Consider the following 27339-nt stretch of genomic DNA (forward strand, 5'->3'; position numbering starts at 1 on the left):
GGGGTTTGTGTTGTGCTGTGTTCCTTCTTTATCATTATTCGCCGGTTTGATATTGTTGGGGCCTGCAACTTAAAATTCAGATAAAAGCAAAAACTAGAGCCATCACCACAAGCAGCACCAGCTTTAACCCGTTGTCCTTAGTCTGGAGTTCGTTTGTATTAATCGGTTTAAATTTAAAGTAATTCCATCTTCTGCTTCGAAGCTCAATGTCAATCCCGCCTTGTGTACGCGTAATATTTTTTTTAAAACAATAATTTCATCCATTAACTTTGTCGATTTGCTTACCGCGGTAACGTGCGAGAAAAGTCACCCCCGAACCGAAGAAGCACCCCCGAAAAACCACCCGTCCAACCAGGCGACGGATCAGCAGGTGAGAGTGTGTGGGAGACGTGTGGCGTTTCCGTGGATGGTGGTCGACCGCAGCGGTTGCCCTAGCACGCGCGCGTGCTTCTTGCGCGTTCCGCCACAGCACGCTGGCGCATTTCGTGCTGAACCGTTGAACCGGGCGCGCACTGGGCTGCTGTGTTGTGCGCGCTACAAACCGTGCTGCGCTAATTCGTTTGGCGACGCGTACGCGGGATTGCAGCAAAGCGGGAAGAATTTCCAGTTTTCGTGTTTTGTTATGTGTGAGCGTGTGTGTCTGTGAGCGTGTTTTATTTTAGGGTTTGTGTCCCCAGCGTTCCCGCGATCATTCTAGAAGTTAACGTTCCAGTGCAAAGTGGTGCTGGTCTTTAGGAAGAAAGCTTCGCGGGTTCATCAAACAGGGTTTTGCAAGCTTACTGCAAGTGAGCCGGTGTATTTTTAGTGCTCAAATCTAAAGCATACAAGCTAAATGTGAGTGTGAGTTAAAAAGTGTTTCACAAGTGTGTCTATGTGCGCTAGTAGTAGATCCCCTTCGGATCAAACGCTAGCTTCTAATGCATATTTCATCAACAGGATGCTCGATCGGGCAACAATCGTTTGCCACACCGGATTTATTGTAAGCGTGTCGTGTGATTCAGTTACACCCAGCCTCACCGGGGTCGTGTGCTATTAAAGCAAGTGCTTCATGAAAGTGATTCCTAAACGTTCCCCTCCAAAGGTGTGCCGGATTTGATTGAATGATAAAAGCTTAAAAGTTGTGCAAAGAGAGCGAGAGAGAAGCAAAAAAAACGCATACAAAAAGCTCCCGGATTGTGACACCCCGTGCACGAAACGCTCGCAGCAAACTGTAGTTCCCGCCAGGAACTCTACGTGTATCGATTCGCGCCGTATTCCAACGGCATTACGATCCCTATAAGCCCGTCCATCGGTGGGAAGTGAAGCGTTAGCGAACGCCGGTCGATTGCCTTTTGTATGGATTAATTATCAATATTCACGATGAATAACAATGACGAGAGGAAGGTAAGTTCGATACAGCTAACCGCGGGGTTGGGAAATGCCGGCACCGAAAGGTGTAGGCACCGCACTTATGCAAGTAGTACTTGGTATGCAAACACTCACTACTTTCGCTAGACAGTATCAGTGGGAAGTTGCGGTGTTGGGGCGCTTGAAGAAAGCGACGGGTGTGCCCGGGTGCCGAACTCGGTCAGGACAAGTCTGTTTTGTGAATGAGGTCACACCTTTTTGGAGGGGACCATTTGGGGACAGTCGTGTTGAGGTGCGTTACCTAGACGGCAGCTTTCAAACCGATCGGACGATCGGCTGTGTGCACTGCTAGTGACGAGTATATAGAAGCAAAAGATCACTTAAATACTTGTACTAGAAATCACTTCCTTTAACCAAAATGTACGTAATTAAACGGTTACAGTTGCGTATTGTTGCGTAAAACAAGTGATCGAATGATTCGAGGATTGCACACGGGGGGGTTAGGGTTTAATTGCATTGTTTGCGCTGGTTTTGCTGCAGTTGCAAAGCAACTCTGCTGGAGGGGATGAAAAGATCGTTTAGTCACGCCACAAACGAAAAAACAAGCTGCTTAGTCAAGTTTGAACTTTACCAAATGATACGAATCACAAACACACAAACGATGACTGTCGATTTTGGGTAACCATTTTAATCGCATTATAATGACTGGCAGCTCCAAACCGTCCGTTACAACAAACAGACAACAAATTACAAACGTTTCTGCTCTCATACGCTCAACACTGTGGGCCGAGAGCTTCATGTTACAATGTTCAATCGATCGATCGTTTGCGACAGAGGACCACCGATTGCACAACAAACGAGATCATGATTTTGGTAGATCTGTTGTGCCGGCACACAGTCGCGGAGTCGCAGACAGGGGTGCAAAACGGCTGCAAAACGCGTGCCAAATTCCATCGACATGGGTTTTTCGCAACCTTGCCCTTGGGGCAAGAAATGTTTGCACGAAACCGGGCGCATGTAGGCGATGTGTTTTTGACTCATCGTAAAAATGGATGTTCCACTCATAAATCCATTCCGGCTAGCTGGTTCACAGGATTTAATATTCCCACTACCTGATGTTGGTGAGTGTTAATGTTGGGGCCGGTTGCTTATTTAATTTCCAACGATACGGCTGACCAAACAGAACAGTTACTATAGCCGGAAGAAATGGAATGAAAAAGGCAAATAGAGGATATAACAATATACACAAAACTGTTCAACCGACTGTGACACCTCAAAAAGGAGTTACTGTGCGTCACTAAAGGTCGCCGCTATGGATGGCATAGGCATAGGCTGCTGCCGGCTTGAAGTCTACTGTCAGGCAACCTCAAAAACACGACAAAAGGCATTCCATTAACGGCTGTGTGGTTGGTTAATTCTGATGGTATTGTGGTTGAGGTAGATGGTAAAAAAAAACCATGGTACATAAAAACCTTCATCTCATGTACGCTTCAACATCCAACATATGAGCCTGCGGTGTGTGGGTCTAAAATCAAGAAAAATACTACCCTCCCTGCTGGCAGAGACAACCGAGCATAAAAGACCACTAAAAAGACTCAGACACATACACAGCCCGAAGCCCATCATTGGACCATTTACTTTTACTCAGCAAACGAACCAAAAAAAAAAAAAAACCCAAACCTGTTGTTGTTGTTTAAGGTCCAGGTGCTGTGACCGGGAGGGGTGACCTTCAGTACCTCTAGGTGATGCGTGTGGTTAATGCGAATTGGAGGCATTACGAGCTGTCAAACTGGCTGCCTCCAATCGATGGTGGGACTTTTTAGAAGCGATCTTGAAGGACGTGCCATTGTGGCCTTACAGTGGTGCGGCAGTGGCTTCAGAATTCCGTACTGTTTACGTGCATACTTTACATCTCCCTAAAGTTCAATCGCTTCTTCAAACAACGATGCTACGAAGAAGACCTGCCATGTTATTGTGCGTAGGGACGGTTTGGTCTGCAGATCGGGACGATAAAGCGAGCAACCATAAACCAAAAGGCCAAAGAGCATGCAGTGGCGGTTGCAGCTGTATCAGTCGTCGATGTTGAACCAGTTTACTGGCATCTTACATGCTCTTTGTCTTCGAACGAACCGATTTGGTGAGCCGTATTCGTAGCCCGGGTGATCGTAGTTTGCGTCTTCGGGTTGAGACTTTAGTGCAGTGAACTGTGAAGAAACCGATCAAAATGCTAATGTGTCCTTTCGGAAAGGAATTGTGGCCCAAAATCCTCCCACTCCCCTCAGCAAGGGTACGAATGTGGCAATTGAGCTTGGACACTCGATCGTCTAGGCCGTCCATATTTCGACGCTCAGTGCATACCATTTTTGATTGGAAAAGAAAAGAAAACCAAAAGCAAACCGACAAATTATCAAACAAATCCCATTAACACCTACCGTGCTACTGTTTTGCCAAACCAAATAGACATTGGCATGTCCAGCCCCTGGGCACTGGGACGGGGTTCGCTATCGTCCGGTACAGCCGCCGCCCGTGCGATCGGCCCATCAGGAATTTATTCCGCTCAAATATTGAAAGGGCGTTGCTGTGGGCATCCATGCGCTGCGGAGCTTTTGATGCGCGCAGTGTTTTAAGGAACGGCGAGTGTTTTCCGCTGCGGTGACAATTGAACGCTAATAGCAACGGCAAACCAATATTTGCTTCATCCCAGTGCTGCCACCCATCCAGCTTCCAGGTCCCTTCCCCAATAGTTTCGTTGAATATCATTAGTATTTAAACAGAAATCATAAAATGCTCCGTCTTTTTTTCTCTCACTGCCAATATCCGCTCATTGCAGCTTAAGGCAAAGTGGCAGTGAAGTATCCCCCCCCCCCTCAATGCACTGTGCATTGTGTAAAGGGAAAGGGGAGGTCTTTGTGGAGAATGCAAATGGGTGGCCGTGGGATACAATGGCGGCAGGCACGTCAACCCCTTGTGTAGAGACGCTAGCATCATTAAGATGAGGCTCGCAAAAACGAACACGATTCAGCATCAATGTAGCAACGTGTCCGTGAAAGAAAATTACCGACCGATGGAGAAAATCTGGTACACCCGATGGAGAGGGGGGATGGAAAGATCGTTGAACTGTTCGCTGGCGTGTTGGAGAAGGTGTTTTTTTTCTTCTTCTCATATTGTGACAAGCAGCTCCACCACTCCACTGCAGGCAAATTAACGTGGGCAACGTTGAAGGTTGCAAAGGTGGCAACCGGCCGCCGGGGTGAGGAAATCTCACCCCGAAGGCTACAAAGCTCAAGCATTGTTTGCAAAGCACGTTACTTTCAGGCCTTTCAATCGCGATGTGATCTTTCTCGCCTCTTGCCGAGAGCACACCTGCACCTGGACTGCACCGCACCGCCGGTTGGGCTTTTGGGTCGCGGCAGCTCGAAAACGCTGCTAAGAAAATGACGTTGAAATGATGTTGAGCCATCGCCGCAGAACTATGCAGAAAGCATCTCCGAAAATGGGGGAGGGGGGTTGCCCGCCACGTTAAGGTCATGAAAGTGGCTATGCTGGGCTGGGGTGGCCTGCAGCAAAAGGCGTACACCTTTCGTTTCAAATCTACGGCGTTAACGGCAAGGGCGTGCCTGGAAAGGGGAAAGTGTTAGAAACAATGGCACTGAAAGTGTTTTCTATGGTGGCACAGGTGTATGCTTTTGTGTGTGTGTGTGTGTGTGTGTGTTTAGATTGTTATAATTCGTTAAAATTGCAATTTTCATTAATTTATTATTTTGGGAAAGCTGGAGAAAGCAACAATAGGACTGATTTTGATTTTTAAAGACTGGAAGACATTGTATGCAGGGAGGGAAAAAGCACATGGCATTATGGGGAATTTTACGATACTAGCCAGATGGATTTTTATTATATGGAGTTTGACAGTTGGTGGCTGAAATCACGTCAATACTCCTTAAAAAACCACACACGAAACGAAAAGTCTCTGATTTTCTAGTTACATTATTCGCCTGATTCGGATACATTATTCGGATCAATCCGACTCCGGAAAAAAATTGTATTTACCCATCACTACAGCCCACCGGAGCCTGACGAGCTTGATACGCTGTACGACACTGAGCTCGCCGTACATCTCGTATAGCTCGTCATTATAGCGGCTCCTCCATTGTCCTTCCACACATACGGGGCCAAGTGTCCTTATGAACATCTTACCCGGCGCTCTAGCACCAATCGAACACGACATCGAACATGAAAAATGTATGGGATTTGACATGTTTGTCTTGTTTGTTTGTTTGTGTCTGACAGTCCACAGTCCATATGATTATATGGGTTTGTTCGAGTCGGATGTCGTGTTCTTTTGGTGCCAGAGCGCAGCCTTACTCTCGAACGCGGAAAGAAAGAAGAAAATAACTATTCAAAATATTTAATAAGTATTCAAAATAACTACATCCATTCAATTTTCCATATCACTTTCCGTTCGACCTGCCGTTCGAATGCCGTGATCATTTCAGTCTGGAAAAATGTAAACAAACGTTAATTCGTCACAAACTCCATCAGGTGATCTCATGAACGATTGAGTTTGTTTTTTTTTTTGCCGATTTAAAAAAACTTAAAAGAGACCCAATGTAATGTGGAAAGGGGGGTAAAGTATTGATTCATCTCATAAACTTGTTTAAATTTTTAATTAAAAATTAAAAAATCATTGGTGTTTTTATCAAATAAAGTTTTAGTGAACATGGATTTATTAAAGTGCTTCTAAAACAGATTTATATGTAAAGGAACGCTCAAAAATAAATACAAAAAGATAATCAAATGGTTTCGCAATCAATTATTTCGTAAACGAAAACATAAAACCGTTGGTCGGCCAGTGTTTGTTGGGTGACGTAAACAATCCCATTTAGAACCTTGCATAACTATCAATTTTAATCGGTGGCTAATCCTAAAAAGACATTTTCAGGATCTTCAAACTTGAAAATTATTTTAAAAAAACAGCAACAATTAGCCAAATTAAAAATAACGAATCCATTTTTGTCCATGAACCCAATGAAGACTCGCAGCGTTTTCCCGGCGTGCAGTTGTGCAGGGTCTCAAATGCACCGCACCTAGCTCTGGCCGGCGTGAACACCATTGCGTGAAAAGCAAAACGGCTGATTGACGGCTAAGGGCACGGCCCAAAAGCTTCCTTCCGTTTTTTTTCTTCTCTAACAGAACGTTCGCAATTTCCATTGCACCGCTACGCGGCACGTGCGTTACCTTTGCGTTAACACCGTTGCGCAAAACGTTCGCAAGAACGCACCCTTGCAGCCAAGCAGAAGAATTCACTCGCCCTTCAAAGAGAGCACCAAACCAAAAAGTGTTCTAACCTCACCCACACACACGCGCTCTCGAAATACGTTTAAGGTGAGGAACAGTGTGGCGTGCCGTGTTATGTGAGGCACGCTAAAACGTTCCATTTAAATCACTGTGGCTGTCGCTCTGCACGCTAATGGGCCGTTTGGCGGCCTGCGAACGCAACCCTGGATGCGCAAAAGGAGGACACCGTTGGAGCGGTTCTGCGCATCAAAACAAATGCCCAGCTCGGTTGACGGCTGTCTGCAAGGGACGGGCGATTTTGTTACTTTTTATTGTATCCACACAGTGGCTTCGAGTTCACTCGAGGTCAGTCAGGGAAGCTGGAGAGCTTAAAAAGTGAACTGGGCGCAAATGTTATCCTTACAGCTTAAGTGCGATACCTTTCGGGCAACAAATAACACTCCAACCAACCCATACAGCAAAAGTGAAAACGCAGGATCCACCAACCAAGCTGTTCGGTTTTGTGATTGTGTGTGATTTGTTTGAGGAACTTGTGGTTGGAAAGTTTCATTTAAATCGTCAAGCTTTGCGCCCGACCCAAGTGGGGTCCGCAAGGGTGCCCACTGATGATCGTTGCGGTGCATTAGCTGGCAATTGAAACGGAAAGTGAACAAATTGCATTGTCGGATGCGCAGATACGCCGCGATTAGAGGGAGCTGCACAAAAATACACCGCGAAGAAAAGGAAGTAATCAAACAGTGATCCCCTCCCGTACCCCGTCGAGATCGTCGAGCGCATTGCTGTGGTTCGCGTATAGAGGCGCATTAGCTCTCAGGCAGCGTCCGGGTGATCTGGGTGCACCACAGCCGGTAGAATGATTTTCCGCAACTTTCTTTTCTTCACGCATCAGCTGAACGTGAAAAGCAAGTACGTTTCCTGACGCACGATACGGTCGGTGAAAAACTTTGCCCGTGCACGTACCGGGCGGCGCCTCGGATCGTACAGGAAGGTAAACGATAGAGGGAAAAGCCAGAGTTTACATCCCCCTTTCTGCATGGCTCACAATCACGCACATAATCTGTCGCAGCACTGACGCAATATGGTATGGTGAATAATTTAGTCGGCAGTCGTTAGGATGTGTGGCTGACAATGTTGTCTTTGCGGCAATGCTCCGTATTAATGATTGTTTTATTAGATTTTATTTTTCTTTGCTAGCCTTATACAAATTCGTGCCAGTTTTGGTTTCAGCGCTGCATCAAATTTGTTCCAACGCTTTACATAATAGAATTTCAAATGCGTTACCCTCATTATGTTAGCTCGCCAGCTTTACCATTTTACGTAAGGCGTTGCTATAATTCAACTTTAAAAAGAAAAAAAAAACGACCCAAAACCATGCTCTCCAACGTATCATCCCAAACTGGTCGATCGCATTCAGTATGTAAATCAAAGCAGTGGGAATTTTCCTCCTTTTTCATGGTCAAGGTAGGAGGGCCCTGTGGGCGATCTCAATCAGTGATTCCAACTCAACCAGCTTAGGAGAGCAAGAGCAGAAAGAGAGAGAGATCAAAAGCTCGCTCGTAAGCTCAGCTAACCAAAACAAAAAAGGAAGAGAGAAAAGCTCTCGCGGAAAGGTTTAGGGGATGTCGGGGTGTGCAAAAGCTTTGATCAGGAGAAAAACGGAGGTTGAGAAGCACTGAGCTAGTGATGGGAACAATGCAGTTTTGGTTTGAATCGATTCCGACTTGTTGTGGAATCGATTCTGGATAGTAGCTCCGGAATCATTTTCCAGAATCGGTTCCGCAATCAGACACAGTTCGGCAATCAGAATCGTCTCTGGAATCAAATTCGATTTCGGTATCTCCACGAGAATAGGCGTCTAGGTTCTATGCAGCTACGATTGTATTGATGGTCGCAAATAATCAAAATTTACTTCTAAACGATCCATTCTCATGGAGACTCCGGGGCTGTTGTCGTTTCTAAAATTTCCTATTTCAATTGTAGAACTGACTCTGATTCCAGAGCCAATTCTGATTCCGGAGCTGATTCATGAATCGGAGACGGCTCCGGTATTTACTCCGGAATCGGCTCCGGGATTGTAATCGGAAACAGCTCCGCAATCAGGATCGGCCCGAGAATAGGAATCGATTTCAGAATCGGAATCGGATCCAGAATTGACTCCGAACACGGAACCGGAACCGGGTAGATCCGATTCCGTGCTCCCATCACTACACTGAACAGTTACGAGGCTTAAGCTGCTTCGTGCTCTAACGTACACACGCGAACACACTTTACTCTCCAACAACGCTCAACTTAAGTTAAGCATGTTGATCCCTCTCACCACCATCGCCGCTTATCATCATCGTCTCAATCGATTTCTTTATTTTTGCTCTCTCTCTCTCTCTTTCTTATCTCACCTTCGCTCGCCGGTTCTCGCGATCGCTCTCCGGAACGTAACACAACCCCGTCGTAACACCCGAAGCAGCCCTCGATAGTGGACGTGGAGAAGGGGCAGCCGGAGCATGAGCACGCAAGACAGCAACAGCAGCAGCAGCAGCAGGTCGCGGGCTCGCGGTTACGGCCACCGTCGGCACTCGAGCCGTTCGCGTCGGAACCGAGCGGCGACGACCAGCCCGGCAGTAGGAGCGCAAGCGGCGACCGGTTCAGACTAGTGCTACTGTACGTGCTTCAGTTTACCAGCGTCGGTGCCTCGATCGCGGCCGTTGTACTCATCTGGGTCTACATGGGTTGGGAGTTTGGATTGCCGGCGCTGCTGATCACCTTGGCCGCGGTGTTCATCGCCAGCGGCTGGTGGCGATGGTGGTACATCGCGTTCGTGACGGCGCCCCGCGATATCAAGTGAGTGTGTGCGAAAGGCAGGCGACCAAACAAACGCAAAGCGATTTGCAATGGTAATAATGTGCAGCAGTCGAGGGTAGGTGACGAGCGAGAAGCCGATCACCAACGAACACACACACACACGCCAAAGGTTATGGCCCTTTGCGGAAGGTGCAGACGTAATTTGCAGACAGTTTGTTGGTGGTCCCGAAAAAGTTCCTTCCAATCTGGTACGCTAGGTGAACTGTGCAGAAGCATGCCACGAACGCGCCTGGTGACGTGACGTGTTCGAAATCACTTGAGCGTGCATGCGACCAAAAATGGAACCAACTATGATCCAGTGATCTGCGTGAGTGTAGGGCATTGCATCTTCACTAATGAATTCCACCGAACTGTGTATCGAACGATCTCGAAGCTGCGAAAGCTGGTATCGAATAGTAGGGTGGAACTAAATCGTACTACCTCTCCACAACAACAAAGCATCTTGGACAGTGTGCTTTGTTGCGCCAGCAAAGCGTAGAGAAGGACAAACGCTTCATCCACCGTTTACGACCGCCAAAGCGAGCTTTTCCCTCTGCGCTCCATTAACGCAACGTCAACGATCGTGCGCCAAACCAAACGCCCCACCACCGCCGCCGCGTGGTGTTGAAATGCGTCCGCCCCGCTTCGAAGGTCGTCCCTTGCTTTTGAGAAAGCGTGTGCGGTGTGTGTGTGTGTGTGTGGAATGAAGCTTTGGGAGGGGGCCGTCTATGAACTGCGCTACGCCGTTATGTACCCCTGGTACAGAGCCAGTGTGTATCTGCGCGATCAAGATCTCCGGCGGGAGGCACCACGAGGTACACACGAGGGCTGAATGGGTGAATCGGTGCAGCCGCTGGCCGGTCCAAAACCGGTTTGATGGGATGTTTTCTTACGATCTAGAAACCTGTACGTCTGTAAGAAACACAGCCTTGCAAACGGTGGAAATGTTATGTAAGGGATGTAGAGGAACATTGAGTGCATCACACGGTGTTATCGGAGCGTGTCGCGCCACTCCGGGCACGCTGTCGGTCGGAATCAACGGAAGAGAAAATACGTACACGCAACGCAAAGTTTCAGCAAATATTTGCGGCTTTCAGCTGTGTAAGACGCTCGGGAGATGATCGTTTATGATGGTAGGCAATGGTTAGGGCGAACGCCGGCATGATCATTACAACACAGGGGGAAATTAAATGTGACGTAGAATGTGCTGGAGATGCTGGATGGAGTTGAAGTGTGCCGCACGCCACATTAGTTGCAACTGTTCACATACCAAACAAGGTGTTAGTGCTACTAGCATTTAGTCCCTCCCCTTCGGAACGTGCAACGTCATGGGTTAGAAATTAAACGCATCTTTATCGCACAGGGCGTCGTCTTTATCGCATCATACCGATAAGAGCTCCATGTGGGGGATTAGTCATAAATCGGGGTTTTTTTTATGATTTTTGCCACCGAACAGTACACCTTCTAAATGAGGAGGTCTTTTTCTTGTTTTGCACTCGATCACTCACATTCCTCTTCGCCTTGTTGGTCAAGGTCCAGACAAACGTTTGAAGTGGTGCTCTGTACACAACCCGCAAAAGCACGGGTTTGTTTGTATGATTATCTTATCAACACGGATTGTGGTAAAAAACGGTTTGTTTCTTTGCTTAGCTAACACCCTGTCATCTTCCTCCCCTCTTCCAATCTCTGCCAGAGCTCTGACGCGGTACATCAAGCTGCTCGGGTTGGTGCGGAAGCACGCGAAGAACAATGCCACGATCGGCGACATCTTTGCGGAGTTTGTGTCGAAGCAGCCGGAAAAGGCATGCCTCATCTTCGAAGGACGCACCTGGACGTTCCGTGAGGTACGTGAGCCGAGCCGAGCCCGCCAGGGCGTGTGGGGTGGATAATTGCTTCTTAAGCAGTCGCGATCGCTGACGTCAAACTGCGCATATTGAGTGTTTTTTTGTTGTGTAGTTGCCTCCCATCAACTCACACTTAAAAAAACTGCCAAATAAGCGACTTAGCGGCTACTGAAGCAATTGTTGACCCTTCCCTCCCCGGGTTTTTTTTTTTGCTGTGTATGTGTGTGTGTGTGTATATATTTATTGTATTAATTGTGCCCTCTCTGCGACCCTCGCACCGTAGGTGAACGACTATTCCAACCGTCTGGCGAACGTGTTCCACTCGCACGGCTACAAGCATGGCGACGTGGTCGGACTGCTGCAGGAGAACCGGCCCGAGTTTGTCGCCACCTGGCTGGGCCTGTCGAAGCTGGGCGTGATCGTGCCACTGATTAACCACAATCTGCGCAAGAACGCGCTCATGCACAGCGTCACGGTGGCGAACTGTAACGCACTGATCTATGGCGAAGCGTTGGCCGATGCGGTGGCCGAAATTGCCGACACGCTGCCGTCGGCGGTAGCACTATATCAGGTGAATGAGGCCGCCCAGCAGCCGGTGCTCGCGAACGCGAAAGACCTCACCACACTGATGCAGTCCGCGTCGAAGGAGCTGCCGGTGAACGGGGTGAAGAAGCCGAACCATCACGATAAGCTGATCTACATCTACACGTCCGGCACGACCGGGCTACCGAAGGCGGCCGTCATCACGCACTCCAGGTTGGTTTGGCGGGCGGGTGGCACATACAGGCGAATGTACCACTGCTCACACACATCGATTCCATTTGCAGGTACATTTTTATTGCGGCTGCAATCTCCCTTGTGGCTGGATTCCGTGCGGACGATACGTTCTACACCCCGTTGCCGCTGTACCACACCGCCGGTGGTATGATGAGCATCGGGCAGGCCCTGCTGTTCGGCGCAACGGTGGTCACGAGGAAGAAGTTTTCCGCGTCGCAGTTCTTTGCCGACTGCCAGAAGTACAACTGCACGGTAAGTTCAAGTTGAACGCCATTACATTTTCATGCGTCTGTACTAGTAATGTGCTCTCTCGAGCGCACTCCGATTCGACTCCAACTAATGTTAGTCCGATTCCGACTCTGGTAAAATAGGAACCACTAATTCCCCCTGCGTAAGCCGGCCTCATGGTAAAGTCGTCAACTCGTACGACATAACAACATGCCCGTCATGGGTTCAAGCCCCAAATAGACCGTGCCGCCATACGTAGGACTGACTATCCTGCTATTGGGGGGAAATCAATAAGTCACTGAAAGCCAACCCCACAAGTGTGTTGGCAGGCCTTGACCGGCATCGGTTGTTGAGCCAAAGAAGAAGAAGAAGAATTCCCCCTGCGTAGGACTGTCTATCCTGCAATGGGTAATCAATAAGTCACTGAAAGCCAAGCTCACTAGTGGGTATAGGCAGGCCTTTTAGGCAGCCTGGGTATAGGGGGCCAACGGTTCTTTTGCCAAAGAAGAAGAAGAAGTTTCGCTCAGAGTCGGAGTCGGCCGGAGTCGTCTGGAGACATCTGGAGTCGTCTGAAGTCGCTATGAGTCTCCTGGAGTGGAAAGTCGTCTGGAGTCATCCGGAGTCGTTTGGAGTCATCCGGAGTCGTCCGAAGTCGTCCCGAGTCTCCCGGAGTCAGAGTCGGCCGGAGTAGGCCGGAGACATCCGGAATCAGCCGGAGTCGGAGTTGTCCGCAGGCATCCGGAGTCGGCTGGAGTCGTACGGAGACGTCCGGAGTCGTCTGGAGTCGTCCGGAGTTTCCCGGAGTCGTTCGATGTTGTCGGGAGTCGTTCAGAGTCATCCGGAATCGACCGGAGTCAATGTGATTGTGATCGGGGATTTCTTGTCTTTGTCTTTCGTCCAACTCCGGGCGATTACGGACGACTCCGGGTGATTCCGAACGATTCCGGATAATGCTAGGCGAACATACTTTCCAGAGCCGGTTCCAAAATTGTCAGAGTCGCATCGGAGTCGACTCCAGATTTATGCCCCCTTTGTCCATCACTACTGTTTGTACTAATTGCCACCGTTCGATTTTTTCAGATTGCCCAATACATCGGTGAAATGTGTCGCTACATCCTGGCCACGCCGGTCTCGCCCGTCGACAAAGCGCACAAGGTACGGTTGATTTTCGGCAACGGGCTGCGTCCCCAGATTTGGCCCCAGTTCGTCGAGCGGTTCAACATTCCGCGGGTGGCAGAGTTTTATGGTGCCACGGAGGGCAACGCCAACATCGGTAAGTGGCTGCATCTGCTCTTTCTGCCTCAACTTAACCGTATTGTTTGCCCTTCCCTCTCTTCAGTGAACATCGACAACACGGTTGGTGCGATCGGGTTCGTGTCGCGCATCATACCCGTCGTCTATCCGATCTCGATCATCCGGGCCGACCCGGCCACCGGGTACAGTGAGCCGCTGCGCGGCAAGGACGGTCTCTGCCAGCTGTGCAAACCGAACGAGCCCGGCCTGTTCATCGGCAAGATCATTCCGAACAATCCGTCCCGGGCGTTCCTCGGGTACGTCGACAAGGGCGCGACGGAGAAGAAGATCGTGCGCGACATCTTCCGCAAGGGCGATGCGGCCTTCCTTTCGGGCGATCTGCTCGTCGCCGACGAGCGGGGCAGCCTGTTCTTCAAGGATCGGACCGGCGACACGTACCGCTGGAAGGGCGAGAACGTGTCGACGAGCGAGGTGGAGGCGGAGGTGAGCAATGCGTGCGGCTACCGGGACACGGTAGTGTACGGCGTGGAGGTACCGAACCTGGAGGGCCGTGCCGGCATGGCCGCCATCCTCGATCCGGAGCGGCAGGTCGACCTGGAGCAGCTGGCCCGCACGCTCAAGGACACGCTACCGTCGTACGCTCGACCCCAGTTCGTGCGGCTGCTGTCGAAGGTCGACATGACCGGTACGTTCAAGCTGAAAAAGCTCGACCTGCAGCTGGAAGGGTTCGATCCGAGCGGTATCGAGGACTCGGTCTACTACCTGACGCCCAAGGGCCAGTACGAGCTGCTGACGCCCGCCATCTACGAGCAGATCGTGCGGGGCGAGGTGCGGCTGTAGAGTGGTTGTTGCTGTTACTATTTTGTACGTTGAAGGCTGTTTACTTTTACTGCTGATGCTAAGAATTTATGCACTGTGGCACTCACTTCGGGGCTTTGTGCTCTTCTACAAGTTAACAAACAATGGCTACAGAAGTGGAGGGTGGAAAGAAGGAGAAGGAGTCAATTGAACAGGGCAGCAGATACTATTTCTGATAGATCTATTTCTTAACGTGGTGACTGAGAATACATGCAGAACATATTTTAAAAGGATTTAGCTGTAAACCGTTTCCGTAGGCTGACTGTGCGTCGCGTGAGCGTGAGGTTCCAAGACAAAACATAGTTGTAAACGTTGTACGAAACACAATGACGATGATAATAAATACAGTACCTAATGGGAAAAGAATTCTTTGATAATTTACTAGCATGAGTTTTAATTAACACTGCTAATTTACTTACCCTTAAAAAACCAAGTTTGCAACCGTTTTAGTACAGATTTAGCACAGTTTGCGATGCGTAAATTGCATACATTCAGGCGGATAATAATAAAACAACTGTTAGCGTTTCCGTTCAAATGGAACGCCGCGGGCTGTTGAGCTTGCAAGATTAACGTGCAACATCTGATCCGTTCATGGTTCAACCCATTGCGTTCCAGCACCCCTATCGTGCCACAGATACTGGTCCACGTGCTCAGAGCACGCTGTACGCTGTCCGTACCATTCCCCCCCCCCCCCCCGGCAAGCGGCATTGACGTGCGGCATGATAGGTTTGAATTTGCCAGTGAACTGGTTAATCTAGCGACGGCGTGACGCTACTATTGGACTTTTACCTTAACCATCAACGTGATGTGATTAACTGATCATTCAGATACACTTGCCATCTAGCCGGGATAAAGTTGGTGGGGTGGCTCGTGATAAGCAGGGTGCGATAATTTAATCATCTGGATAAACCCAGAACTTTTGGGGGTGTGTTGTGCGGTCGTTTTTTGGTCTATAAAAGAGGAAGGTCATTTGGGCCGTGGTGTGATTTTCAGTTCGCATCTTGACCGAGTCCCGAGTTTCAGCCGACCGTACCATGCAGCTGTGCGCCGTAGTTTCCCTACTTGTGGTGGGACTGATTGCCAGTGGTAAGCTTGATAGGCTTAACAATGTTCCATTGACATTGAATGACGTAAACTTTAACTCACCCACGTCCAGCCACTGCCATTGACGATCGCAACTGGCACCTGGTTCCAGATGGCAACGGTAGGCTGCATCTCGTCAACACCAACCCATACGATCTGCCGGAAACGGACGCCGGCACCGCCGCACCACGGTTCGTGCCCCAGCAGGACATGATTTTCCGTCTGTTCACGCGGGCCAATCCGACGCAACCGCAGATTCTGCAGCTCAACAATGCCGCCTCCATTACCGGCTCGAACTTCAATCCGGCCCACCCGACGCGCTTCACCATTCACGGCTGGAACAACGACGGATCGCACTTCATGAACCCGCTGATCCGGGATGCGTTCTTCCAGCGGGGCGACTTTAACGTGATCACCGTCGACTGGGGCGTGGGTGCGATCAATCCGAACTACATCGCGTCCCGCAGCTTGGTCGGACCGGTGGGCAACACCGTCTCGCTGCTGATCGATCAGCTGATCGCGACTGCCGGCGCCAACCCGGACAACATCTACATCATCGGCTACAGTCTGGGTGCGCACGCGGCCGCTAACGCCGGCAAGGCACAGAACGGGCGCATCAACACGATCATTGCGCTGGATCCGGCCGGGCCGCTGTTTGCGTTCGGACAGGCCGATGCCGTGTCGCCGGCGGATGGCCGGTACGTGGAAACCATCATGACGAATGCCGGCCTGAACGGTATCAATACGCCGCTCGGCCAGGCCAACTTCTACCCGAACGGTGGCCGCACGCAGCCGGGCTGCGGTACGGACATCGGGGGCAGCTGTGCTCACGATCGTGCGCCAACGTTCTACGCCGAATCGGTTCGCGCCGGCACGCCGTTCCGTGCGATGCGCTGCGCCGACCATGGACAGATACTGTCGGGCAGCTGTACCTCGTCCGGACCGGACGCTAACATGGGCGGCCAGCCGTCCAACTTTGGGCGCGGTGTGCAGGGCGTTTACTATCTGCAGACGAACGCTGCGTCACCGTTTGCACGGGGATAAAGTGGTGGGGATGGTGAATGCGAAAGGACGCTAACTACACGGCTTTGCTGATAAATACACGTTACAAGCTGCCCATATTGGGCGGGAGATTTGCTTTAATTTACCTAGCGCTTTTATTGGTTTACTGGAATTCGTATAAACATGAATAATGGCTGTGTGGGAGACACACATGAACAATGAACCTGTATGAAGCCTTCCTCAATCAAAACGCTCCTTTCGATAGACCACGGACAAACGTATCCCCTTTCTCCTTTAGCGCAAATTTTTTGCACATTTTCTATCGTTCAACAATCGCTGCATGGTGCCAGGACTAGCGAATACCTTCGTGTGCAACTTGTCTGCACCTCGCTTCCGGGTAATAAAACAAGCTGTATATAATAATGTATAAAAATATATATAAAAGCTAATATATATGTATATAGGCAAACAAAAAACTGGCCAACAAAAATAATAAAAATCACTCATAAAATCACACGAGAAAGCTGCTGCCGCTTTATAATACTATGGCATTGTAAATACTTATTGGGGTAAAAAAGGAAGCAAATCACATACTAGGGGCATATATAAAGGTTTTCCAGGAGTTCTCATAGTTGTGGGACACTTTATTGACTCTTTCCAATAGGAAATTTCCTTATTGTTATGCGAATTGGACTCTACAGCACCATTGTTGGACAAATCTTTTAATTTCCAAGCAGCCTGGCCAAAAAGCGTGCCAGAGTCCAATTTCTAGCACATTAAGTTCACTTCCAATTGGAAAGAGTCAAGGAAGTGTCCGACAACTATGAGAACCCCTGGTAAACCCTGTAAACATATAAGGAATCTATGTATAATCTTTCAACAAGCGTTCACTCGCTCGTACGCGGTGTTGTTTCAACCACAGGAATGTTTGCTGGCATAATTAATGCAATAAAAATGCATTCAACAAATGTACGTAATATTAATGATGGAAATACAGCCGCACAGCTGCCCCATCCATCGAATCAAATGTGTGGAGATCGTTTTCTGTACGAGGATTAAGCATCGTTTGTTGTGCATTCACTTTAAACTCATAGGAAATCGTTCACTTAATGTCTGGCGCATAAATTGCCTTAGCCCTTTGATTATGTATCGTCGCTTTGCACTATCCCGTCCTAATACACTCCTCACAGACACACACACACACACGCTTTCTAGAGATTACGCTTTGGTTGGTTGGTTGAGTTTCCGATGCTGCTGCTGAATTGTCGCTTGGAAGATTCCGATAAGTAAGTGCAAATTGTATATAGGAGATATGCTGCATGGAGGCTGCATTGCGTGAAGCATCTGCGTGAACGTATTGCCGCACGTGCACCTGCGCACGGGGTAGCGGGCGGCAGAGCTTTAGCTGGTGGGTAGCGTAACCTGTCCCGGCCGGCTGCCGCCGAACCAGCTCATCTTCCAGTTCAGTGTGTCCTGCAGCAGCTTCTCCTCCTCGTAGCTGAGCTGCAGCAGCGTCGAAACGGCTTTTATCAAGTGTCTCGCTTCAACCTACGGAGGACGGAAAGCACGTTAACGAAGACTGGGCGACCAAGTTTGCATCCTCTCGCGACGGATACTGCGCTTTACTAACCTCTCGACTAGTAAGAAATTTGATTATCACATGCTTAAGATAGCGGAAGTTCACTTCATCCATCACTACCGGGCCGCTGCCACCACCGTTGGTACCGTTTTGCTTCAGCGTTCCGTTCTCCTTCGCCAGCGCCTTGCCCTCGAAGCTTTTCGATCGTTCCAGCGATCGATCGTGGGCCGGTGGTGCCGTTGCCGACTGGCTGCCAGCAATGTAGCTCACTATTGCATTATTATTATTATTATTATTATTGTTGTTGTTGTTACCGTTCTGCTGACCCTTCAGCTCTTCCTGCAGCGTTTTTTTCATGTCTACCAGCCGCTGGTTCAGTGTTTTGATGATCTGAAAGCAGTAAGCAAGACATGGTTGTGAGCAAGCCGCGCATGCGAATTTAATCGATGTGCACGTGTACGAACCTTGTTCTTGTCCACAAGATCGGCATTCAGATTGAGATTCGTAGTCATGAGTTCATCGACCTGCTTTCTAAGCTCATTGACGGTGTTTAGGCTGCGGGAGAGGTGCCGGCAGTGGGCATAAAAATAATGTTATTGATGATGATGATGATGGAGGAACAACATTTGCTCGCGGGTCAGTGCCCGGAAGCGATATTTACCGCTTGTCCAGTTCGTGCTGTAGCATCATCGCGCGGTCATGCAGCTCGATCGATTCATCTTTTTCGTGGCGCAGCTCTTGGCGTAAAATTTCTTCCTGCTGCGACATTTCCGCATTCTTCATCAGCACTGCCAGTTTTTCCTGCGTTTCGCTGCGAAGAGAAATGATTTATCATTTTAGGCACACCTTCAATAACACGCAAACTGAGGGAAAGTCATCAACGAATACACGCCGGGAAGCCAACGCTCATTTTGAATAGGCAAACAAAAAGGGACCGACTATGCTCATAAACTTCGTAATGATAAGAAGGTATGACAAAATGATAATAATTGTGTCAAAAACTGCCCAAAATGGTTTGCTCACCCGGCCAGTTGACGGTTTAACTCGCGCACGGTGTTCTCGAGCTCGGCCACCTGGCCCTGATAAGCACCGGTGGAGCGGTCCGCACTCTCCAAGCACTCCAACAGTCGCTGCTCCGAGTCGGCCAGGTTCGTACGCAGGTCGGAGCATTCGCTTTGTAGTTGTTCCTATTAGGAGGAGGGGAGAAAATAGGGAAACGAATGAATTAAGTACGAAAATGTTTTAGATCGATAAGTTGAAGCACCTTTCATGGCATAAATTTGATACCAAAGCTTTACGGTGCATTTTAAGGTACGTCATGCTGTTATCCCCGAGCTGAGGTTGAGAAATGGGTTCGATATTCAAGCACACGCACACACACACACACGCACACACACGATAAGCACACAGCGATAAGAGAAAAGCGTTCGCTGTCAAGAGCACACTTCTAATGCTGCAAAACGTGTGCGGGTTTGAAGAAGCGTGAACCAATAAATAAATCATAACAAAAACATACGCTGGCGTCACATTGTACTTTATTGTTAAGGAGTGTTTAAAATAAGGCGAACGCTATCCCGTGTAGCGCAGGGTGTGGGGGAGGAGGATCGAATCCTAAGGAACTTTAATCGCTATAAGTTATGGGAATGAAGTAGAGCACCCGACGTGTGTGCCGACGGAGGTGCGCTGCAACCTCCGATACAAATTCGGTTCAGTTGTTTTTGGTGCTTTTCGTTTGGTCACGGTTTAGCTCGGTGCTTATCGCGCATTCTAACATTGCCCCACTTGACTGATAAGCTACTAAAACCGAAACGCGCAACCGAAGCAATGGAATGGGATATCTCAGGGGGCGCGTGGTACCCGAGGGCCTAACTCAAGGGTACACTTTCCCGGAGAGTGACCTCCCACTCATCTGAAGGATGCGCGTTTGGCGGAAGTGGCTGGTTGCGACTTTGCGCCCACGCTCGAGCTACTTACTACTTTGCTGCTCATGAACGTGACCTCTTCTTCGTGCTGCTCACGTGCCTCCCGGAGGGCGGAATGCAGCTCATCGATCTCTTCGTTCATCAGTTTGATCTGGAAGGACAGGAGGCAAATGTAAGACGATGAGATGATACATCAGACACATCAAGCAACCAAAGGCCGTGTGCCCTGCCAACGCGCGTACCTTATTGTCGCGTTGCGTTATTTCCGAGCGCAGCTTCTCGAACTCGAACTCCAGCTGCTTCAGCTTCTCGGTCAGCTCGTCCTTCGCCTTGAGCGCGTTCCGCTTCTCGGTGGTTTCTTCCGCGACCTGGCGCGACAGCCGGCTTACCTGCGTCTCGAGCGTCATGTTCTGGATGCTCCAGCTCGTCTTGATGTCGGACAGGTGCAGATGGGCCGCCTCGAGCCGCTGCTCGAGCAGGTCGCGCTCCTGCAGCAAGCACTGCACCTTCTCGTCCGCGCTGCCGCCGCTGCTCGGGCCGAGCGAGACGCGCGTATCCTCCAGCACCTGGACGCGGCTTTTCAGATGCCGGTTGGCCTCCTCCATCGCGGCCAGCTTCGACGTCAGGCTGTTCCGCTCGCACTGCGACGAGTGGCGCAAGCTTTCCAGCTCGTCCTGGGCGTTTTCCAGCATCGGTTCCAGCTCCCGCAGCCGGTTCACCTCCTGCCGCAGGCTTTCCGCCTGCTGTTCGGCGTTCTTCTGGTGCGCTATCCGATCGATCGCTTCCTGCTCGCGGAACAGCAGCATGCTCTTGAGCTTCGATATTTCCTGCTGCTGGCAGTTCTGTATCTTGTCCTGCTCTTCGCGCTGCAGCTCCCGCTGCAGCTGGGTCGCCTGCAGCTTCTCCTCCAGCGCACTGTTGGACTGCTTCAGGCGGCCAGCTTCCTCCTCGAGCAGGCGGGCCTGCTCCCGGAAGCTACTCAGGTGACCGGTAAGCTCCTGCAGCTCCAGCCGGGTTGCGTTCAGCTCGGCCTCCTTCTGCTCGAGCACGCTCAGCTCGTCGATCGAGCTGGCGCTGGTGAGCGATTCGGGCCGGCTGCGTCTCGTGCGCGACACGGACAGCGGCGCCACATCGTTGCCAGTTTCTTCGCGGATTTTGTTCTTGAGCGAGGCAAACATGGTGTGACCGCGACGGACGTTGCGCGCTTGCCTCTTTACACTTGCCTTGTCTTGCCTTGCCTTGGTCTGCCTATCAGGCGGCTTCCAGCGATGGCGGTTTACACACAGCTACGCGGGGTAAGGTGGGATGTTACGACACTATACGCGATCGTGTTCGTCGTTTCACTGGCACTGCATTGTCGCGCTGGGTGACTGCTGGCTGGCTCTTGTGGTGTACAGTCGGCGACACAGGCCAGCGAATGGGAATAATTTAAAGTTTTGCTTTACGCTTCACCGTATACAATCGACCCGATTGTAAATGGGGTGTGCCGGGGGAGGGCTGGTGATAAGCCCGCACCGACCCTTTTTCTCCACCCGTCGGGGGTGTGAGGCACAAACAGGCCCTGTATGAATGTTGTTACTATTTTAATCGGCACCTTCGCTTTGAGCTGAAGGTTGTTTCTTCTACCCGTTCGGCACTATGCACCTGTGGTGTGCCTTGCGCGCCTGGGAAGGGTGGGAAGGGTTGCCGCGCTTCGCTGGTCCGATATTCGCTCCACCACGTACAACAACACTACTGCTGCCAGCCTGTACGGGTTCTTTCTTATCAGTCGCAACGTTTTCCACGGGTTTTCGCAAACTAATGGCACAACGGTGGTGGGAAACTGGAATCCATTTGTCGCCGTTTCGCTTTATTTCTTTCGCGGCTTGGTGAAACAGCAATTTTCAGTAGTGGTTCAGTGGTGAGGGGTGGTGGTACACGGGATGCAGACTTCTATTTTTTCCTCTCTTCTGGACTAGACTGTGTTATCACAAAACGCGTACGTTCTGGAGGCGATGGCCCCTCGTTCTTGCTGTGGTTGTGCAATGGTCACGAAACGGGGTTCACACTTCACAATTGAACTTCTGGCCAACACGCCACCCACCGAAAATGCAACCCCCACCAGCCCGTGCCCGAGTGCCGAACTTGTGACCGTCGCAAAAAGGACAAAAACACTACATTTTCCATAATATTTGGAAATCGGCGGTACAGTAAGGAGAGGTTAGATCATTGCTTGCTTTCTTGACACAGCAGCGGTGACAGTAACGATGACAAAATTAGGACTGCAAAATACACGACTTTATTGTGAGCTAGATCTTTAATGCGGCCACTCTACAAACGGCTGAATACATGAGGAATTTGGCCTTTAAAGAATGAAACAATGGTTATAGTTTTTGTTTGGTAGCTGCCGTGCTAGCCCAATCTCCAAAACGTCAAGTGTTGAAAACTTCTTCATTGTCGGAATATTACGGGGTTGTCGGAGAAAATATTCAAACGTGAAATACTTCATGAAAGGTTTCACGGACTAGCTCGATTTGAAATTCCAAACGGAAATTTCAGTTAAAGAAGGCTTAAAATGGTTTGCAAATCTGCAAGGATGTGCAAATTGCTCAGCGTACGTCTGTCGCGAGGCCCGAACGTTGGCTGGCTGTTGGGAGATTGAACAGTAAACTTGCTAACGGTGGGGGGGGGGGGGGGGGGATTGAAAAGATTGCCTGCATCGGGGCCCCAACGTCCATCCTTCCGGGGACCCTTATCGCTAGTACTCTGTCCATACGGCATACTTTAGAACGGCTATCTACGAGGCCCCAAAATCGGCGGGGCCCCAGGCGACCGCCTAGTCCGCCTACCGTTAGATCCGCCACTGCTAGTGGGTACAGGCAGGCCTTGACCGGCAGCGGTTGTAGTGCCAAAAGAAGAGGAAGAAGATTAATAACGTGCAAGTTAAATCATATATTCCAGCAAGTCTTCTTAATTCTGCGTTTGTGTAAAACTGTGAAGGGATTAATATAAATTGAAAATTGTAAAAAAAACCTATAGCTTTACAAAATACATACATAAAAACAACATGATAGGCTTTCGAAGACCACATCTCCTTGCACCACGATTTTTCTGTTCCTCTATCTCTTCCTTCCAGAGTTGTAACTCTCTGTATAACACCAAAGACACGATATGAGAAATACAGGGTTTCTCACGATTTTTTAGTCAGTTCTCATAATTTGTTGGGCTCGTTTCACGATTTATTCATCGTATCCCATAGATTTTTAGTTCGTTCCCATAATTTATTGGTATCGTCCGATTGGATATCAATACAATTGAACCAAAAAATTTGAAGAAACGGCCAAAAAATCGTCGGAACGCACAAAAAAAATGGGAATCAACCAAAAATTTATGGGAGCCAACCAATAAATCGTGGGAAAACCTGTAATGTTTCTTACATCTTACATAGAACGTCGATTATCCGGGCAGCTCGGGACCGAACGGTTGCCGTTTAATCGATTTCCAAGGGAAATGATAAATAAGTCATATGTATAAAAATTATCAAATTTAATAGCTATATTAACAGTTCACTTGAAACCAATCGATTAATAAATAGTAGAATTTGTATTGATAAAAACTAAAAGTTTGAAAAACTATAAGTTTAACAGAGGTTCTTGACCAAACCTGAAGTTTGAAAGCATTACTAGACACTAGATAGCTACACAAAAAATGTCTATCAACTTGACTACCGTCAAATTCATGCGCACATGTTAGGCCGTGGTTAATCCGCCCCAGATGTTCTGCTGTACTGCAACTACATCAGAAAATACAAAGCAGGAATCGATGGATGCGCCAGCAAGAAGATCAGATTAATCATCTTACTATCCCATGGTGTATAGGTCGTAGCTTCCCATCAAGATGTAGCATCAAGATTTTGAGTGCGATGTTAATATCACACTGCAAGTAGAAAGGAACCAAGCAAAGGAATATTTTTACCTTTTTTATTTGATATTTTTACACTGAGATATTTTGTTATGAATAAATTATTGAACCATACCATGAAGTGCATATTGAATCGATTGCTAGCATTTATTTTCGGTAGGCGAACTTACAACCCACAAACCATCAGAAGAAGCAGGCAACCGGATGTACATTTTAAAAGCATTCGCTTCCCAGACGTCCTGTACGCATTAAACCCAAAAAGCTTCCATAATAACCGATTACCCCTTCTGCGTTCACGGAATCCATGTGGAGGCCCTATAGAGAAAAAAAATGTACAGAATCCCATTGAGTCAATTATGCGCTTTCAATAAACCACCTCCAGCAGCCGCCCGATACCCGCCCCGCCGTGGCCATGGTCTGTTATCCAAAACGAGACATAAACGCCGGCTGTGTGTATTTATTTACATTTTTTATAAAGCTCCGCGTCCCAACTGCTGCGAAGGATTATTATGCTGCTTGGCGCTGGTTTCGTGCTTGCATTGGGGGGGGGTGAGGTAAGGCAGAAAAAAGAGAAGCGCGTCACTGTTGCCCAATTTCAATTCCCAAACCGTTTTCCAATCGTCCGATGCGCGATAAACGGTTCCGTGCGGCGGCACCAGTGGCGGGGTGGAAGTTTTCGCTTGCGGCTGTTGATCACTTGCAGCGCTAAAGTCAGGACACCAACGGTGGGAGGGGAACAAAAAAACAAAACAAAAAAAAAAAAACACCAATGTTACGAGTTTGTAGCCAGACGGTACTGGTACGTATAACACCGCAAGCTTGCGCGCAAGACCGACGCAAGGCAAGCGTGTTCATCCTGCAGGGAAGCTGGAAGAGTAAGCGCAGGTGCGTGCAATGACTGCCGATGGGGAATCGAATAAAAACAATCACTTTGCAATTCTAATCGCTGTGGGAAAAGTGGACCGTGGGAAGACGCTTTCGTACACGAGTTTGTTTACTGACTGGTAGCCCGTCGGTTGTCATGCTGGCCCGTACCACCCAGTAAGGATACACTCTCACCACGCAACAACGAACGCCAACGCCGAACAAGTTAATAAATACGTAATTAAATTTAACATAAACACAACCGACAACGCGAAGAGAGAGAGAGAGAGAGAGAGAGAGAGAGAGAGAGAGAGAGAGAGAGAGAGAGAGAGAGAGAGAGAGAGAGAAGGCGCGGCACGGGACAAAAGCGCCGCAACTACTGAAGCACCACTCTAAGTAGCCCATGGAGAGGACCGCGCTACTTAAGCGCACAGAGGCGTCGCTAAGGAAACGATGCGCACGATGGCATGGTCAAATCCGAAACCGTTGTCATCAAGTTGTCAAGGATCAGTCCCAACTGCTCCAACCACCACAGTCTAGGTGAGTGCAAAGGAGCAAGGATGGGAAACAATAAAGGCGAACCAACATTGGCACTGCTACGACCGGAACCGGACCGAAGACGGCACTTGAGGCGTGTAAATATTGTGTCTATTATTCCGGCCCGAAAAACCGCTAATTACTCGGCTTTTAGTCAGCTTTTTCACGCCTCGCTTTGTTTAGAGAGACTGGAAGGTTCTTTTCACTTTCTTTTGTGTGTGTGTGTGTGTGCTGTAGTGGTGCTGTCTCGAAAAAGAAAAAAAAGTTCATTTGGAGATCTTTTCCCATTTGGTAAGCCATGTTTTTTGTTGCTTTTATTCCCACTGCTCCCTCCCTTTTGGTTTCGCAAACCTTTCTATCGATGCATTTGCCATGACCATCGCCCAACGGAAGGGGGGAGAGGACGGTTTTGCGTTCGCTGATTGCTTCATTATTTGAACCCCCTCTGGCCCTCTGGCTGGTGGGAAGCGAGGGTGCGCCCTTGTTTTGGGCTTGTTTTTTCCTTACCATTTTGCTGTTCTTGTTGCAACCATCCCAGCCAACGAAGAGCACAAAAACGATTACTCATTTTGGCGGGGGGAGGGGGGGGGGATTTCAAACAATTCTTAAATTTACTCCCATGTGCAGTGTGCCGTCGAGGAGACGAGGCACTACGTATCTCGGGGGAGGGGCTGCTCAAAAGAACACGTCCCGGAAGCTGGCGGGCGTACCATTTCGCTTGTTGTTGTTGTTGTTGTTACCCCGGTGGGAAGTTTTTTGGGTTTGAAGTTTTGCCTTCGGTTAGTTGCAGTTTCCGTTTCGAATCGCTTCACATTTGCGGTCGGCGGTGCGAGTAGACTTGGTGAAGTTTGGCGAAGATTTAAGGTGCTGCTGCTGCTGCTACGGGGTTTTCTGTTTGTTTGCGCGTGTGGCTTGTGTGTGTGTGTGTGTGTGTGTGTGTGTGTGGCCGTGTTTGTTCGTCCTTCGCATCGCTTTCCTTTTCTTTGGACTTTGGCAGGAGCAGCAGCAGCAGCAGCAGCAGCAGTCCAGTGCGGACCCGGGTCGGGTTAAGGTTTTTGTTTTTCGTGCAAGTTTTTCGTGCTTAGCCCGTGTGGCTTGCCGTGCTGTTGATGCGGATGTTGATGGGAAGACCTTAATGGGCAGATGAAGTGGTTCTCACTGAAAGGATCATCTGGGTGGTTTTTTGTTATCGATGTTGTTGTTGTTGGCCGTTGCCAGCTTTCTGATGAATTCATCGCCCTGGCAAATGAGGAGATTTTGATAAAACACATTATGATTGCTTCATCATTTAGCCGTCGCGTTTGAGTGGGCTGTGTGCCTTTTTGAAAGTCGCCATTAGCAAAAAAAAAAAAAAAAGGATGCGTTTTTCCGGCCCTTTGAGGTTGATGTTTTGTGTGAATTTGTGTTTTTTTACTACGCACGTATGATTTGGTTTTGTTAAGGAAGGTCAGAGCTTATGCTATTTTGTTAAAATATTTGGTATGTACTTTCAGTTTTTTTCTTTCTAATTGTTTTTCTGCTCAATTTATTTTACCGGGACAATGCTACGATTTATTTGGAAATTTGTACAGCTTCATTTTAATCTTTTTTTTCATTTTTAATAAAAATTAAATGAGTAGCTTTTTATAAAAAATATTTTAAAATGTACTTTTGCAAAAATATTAGTACAGTAAAACCTCGCATAATTTGCTCAATTCTTTTTACGAAAAATATGTTCAGCACAATTCAAAAATAAGGTTATTAAAGATTTCAAAAAAATTATTGCCATCAAATCTACACCACTTGCACACCACATCTGTAGTTATACGAAAATTCTCCAGCAATTTCCAGGGGACACTCTCGTTTTCATGAACAAGTAGTTCCAGAAAAGCGCGCAAGAAACACTCGTCCATACACTTTTGCATTTGGCACTTTTCCTCCTGACAATGCTCAATGTTAACCGATATTTATTTCACACCGGCACCGAAAAATATATCAGGAACAGAAACGATATTGCTCGTTACGCGAAAAACTA

General features: G+C 48.8%; 3 protein-coding genes across 5 annotated transcripts; 2 read left to right on the forward strand and 1 right to left on the reverse strand.

Moving 5' to 3' along the window:
• Positions 1 to 472: 472 nt before the first annotated feature.
• Positions 473 to 14801, forward strand: LOC121588916 (long-chain fatty acid transport protein 4). Of its 3 annotated transcripts, none has more exons than XM_041907366.1 (8): positions 473 to 840; positions 937 to 1383; positions 9101 to 9477; positions 11171 to 11321; positions 11605 to 12077; positions 12149 to 12350; positions 13407 to 13599; positions 13666 to 14801. In XM_041907366.1, exons 2-8 carry the CDS (start codon positions 1360 to 1362, stop codon positions 14418 to 14420), a joined length of 2175 nt encoding a protein of 724 aa, XP_041763300.1. In that variant the 5' UTR covers positions 473 to 840; positions 937 to 1359; the 3' UTR covers positions 14421 to 14801. The 3 variants fall into 3 exon arrangements, with proteins under 3 accessions (XP_041763300.1, XP_041763299.1, XP_041763301.1); XM_041907365.1 differs by having other exon boundaries at positions 473 to 834; XM_041907367.1 differs by having other exon boundaries at positions 473 to 834; positions 9104 to 9477.
• A 602-nt stretch (positions 14802 to 15403) lies between these two features.
• Positions 15404 to 16664, forward strand: LOC121588413 (pancreatic triacylglycerol lipase-like). Its single transcript, XM_041906293.1, has 2 exons — positions 15404 to 15524; positions 15595 to 16664. Exons 1-2 carry the CDS (start codon positions 15473 to 15475, stop codon positions 16563 to 16565), a joined length of 1023 nt encoding a protein of 340 aa, XP_041762227.1. The 5' UTR covers positions 15404 to 15472; the 3' UTR covers positions 16566 to 16664.
• Positions 16479 to 22292, reverse strand: LOC121588412 (golgin subfamily A member 1). The gene is made up of 7 exons (XM_041906292.1): positions 20267 to 22292; positions 20077 to 20175; positions 19126 to 19289; positions 18764 to 18913; positions 18567 to 18657; positions 18154 to 18492; positions 16479 to 18071 (listed from the first exon to the last, which is right to left on the reverse strand). Exons 1-7 carry the CDS (start codon positions 21200 to 21202, stop codon positions 17925 to 17927), a joined length of 1926 nt encoding a protein of 641 aa, XP_041762226.1. The 5' UTR covers positions 21203 to 22292; the 3' UTR covers positions 16479 to 17924.
• Positions 22293 to 27339: the final 5047 nt, after the last annotated feature.

The sequence above is a fragment of the Anopheles merus genome, chromosome 2R (assembly GCF_017562075.2).
Source record: "Anopheles merus strain MAF chromosome 2R, AmerM5.1, whole genome shotgun sequence".
Lineage (NCBI taxonomy): Eukaryota > Metazoa > Arthropoda > Insecta > Diptera > Culicidae > Anopheles > Anopheles merus.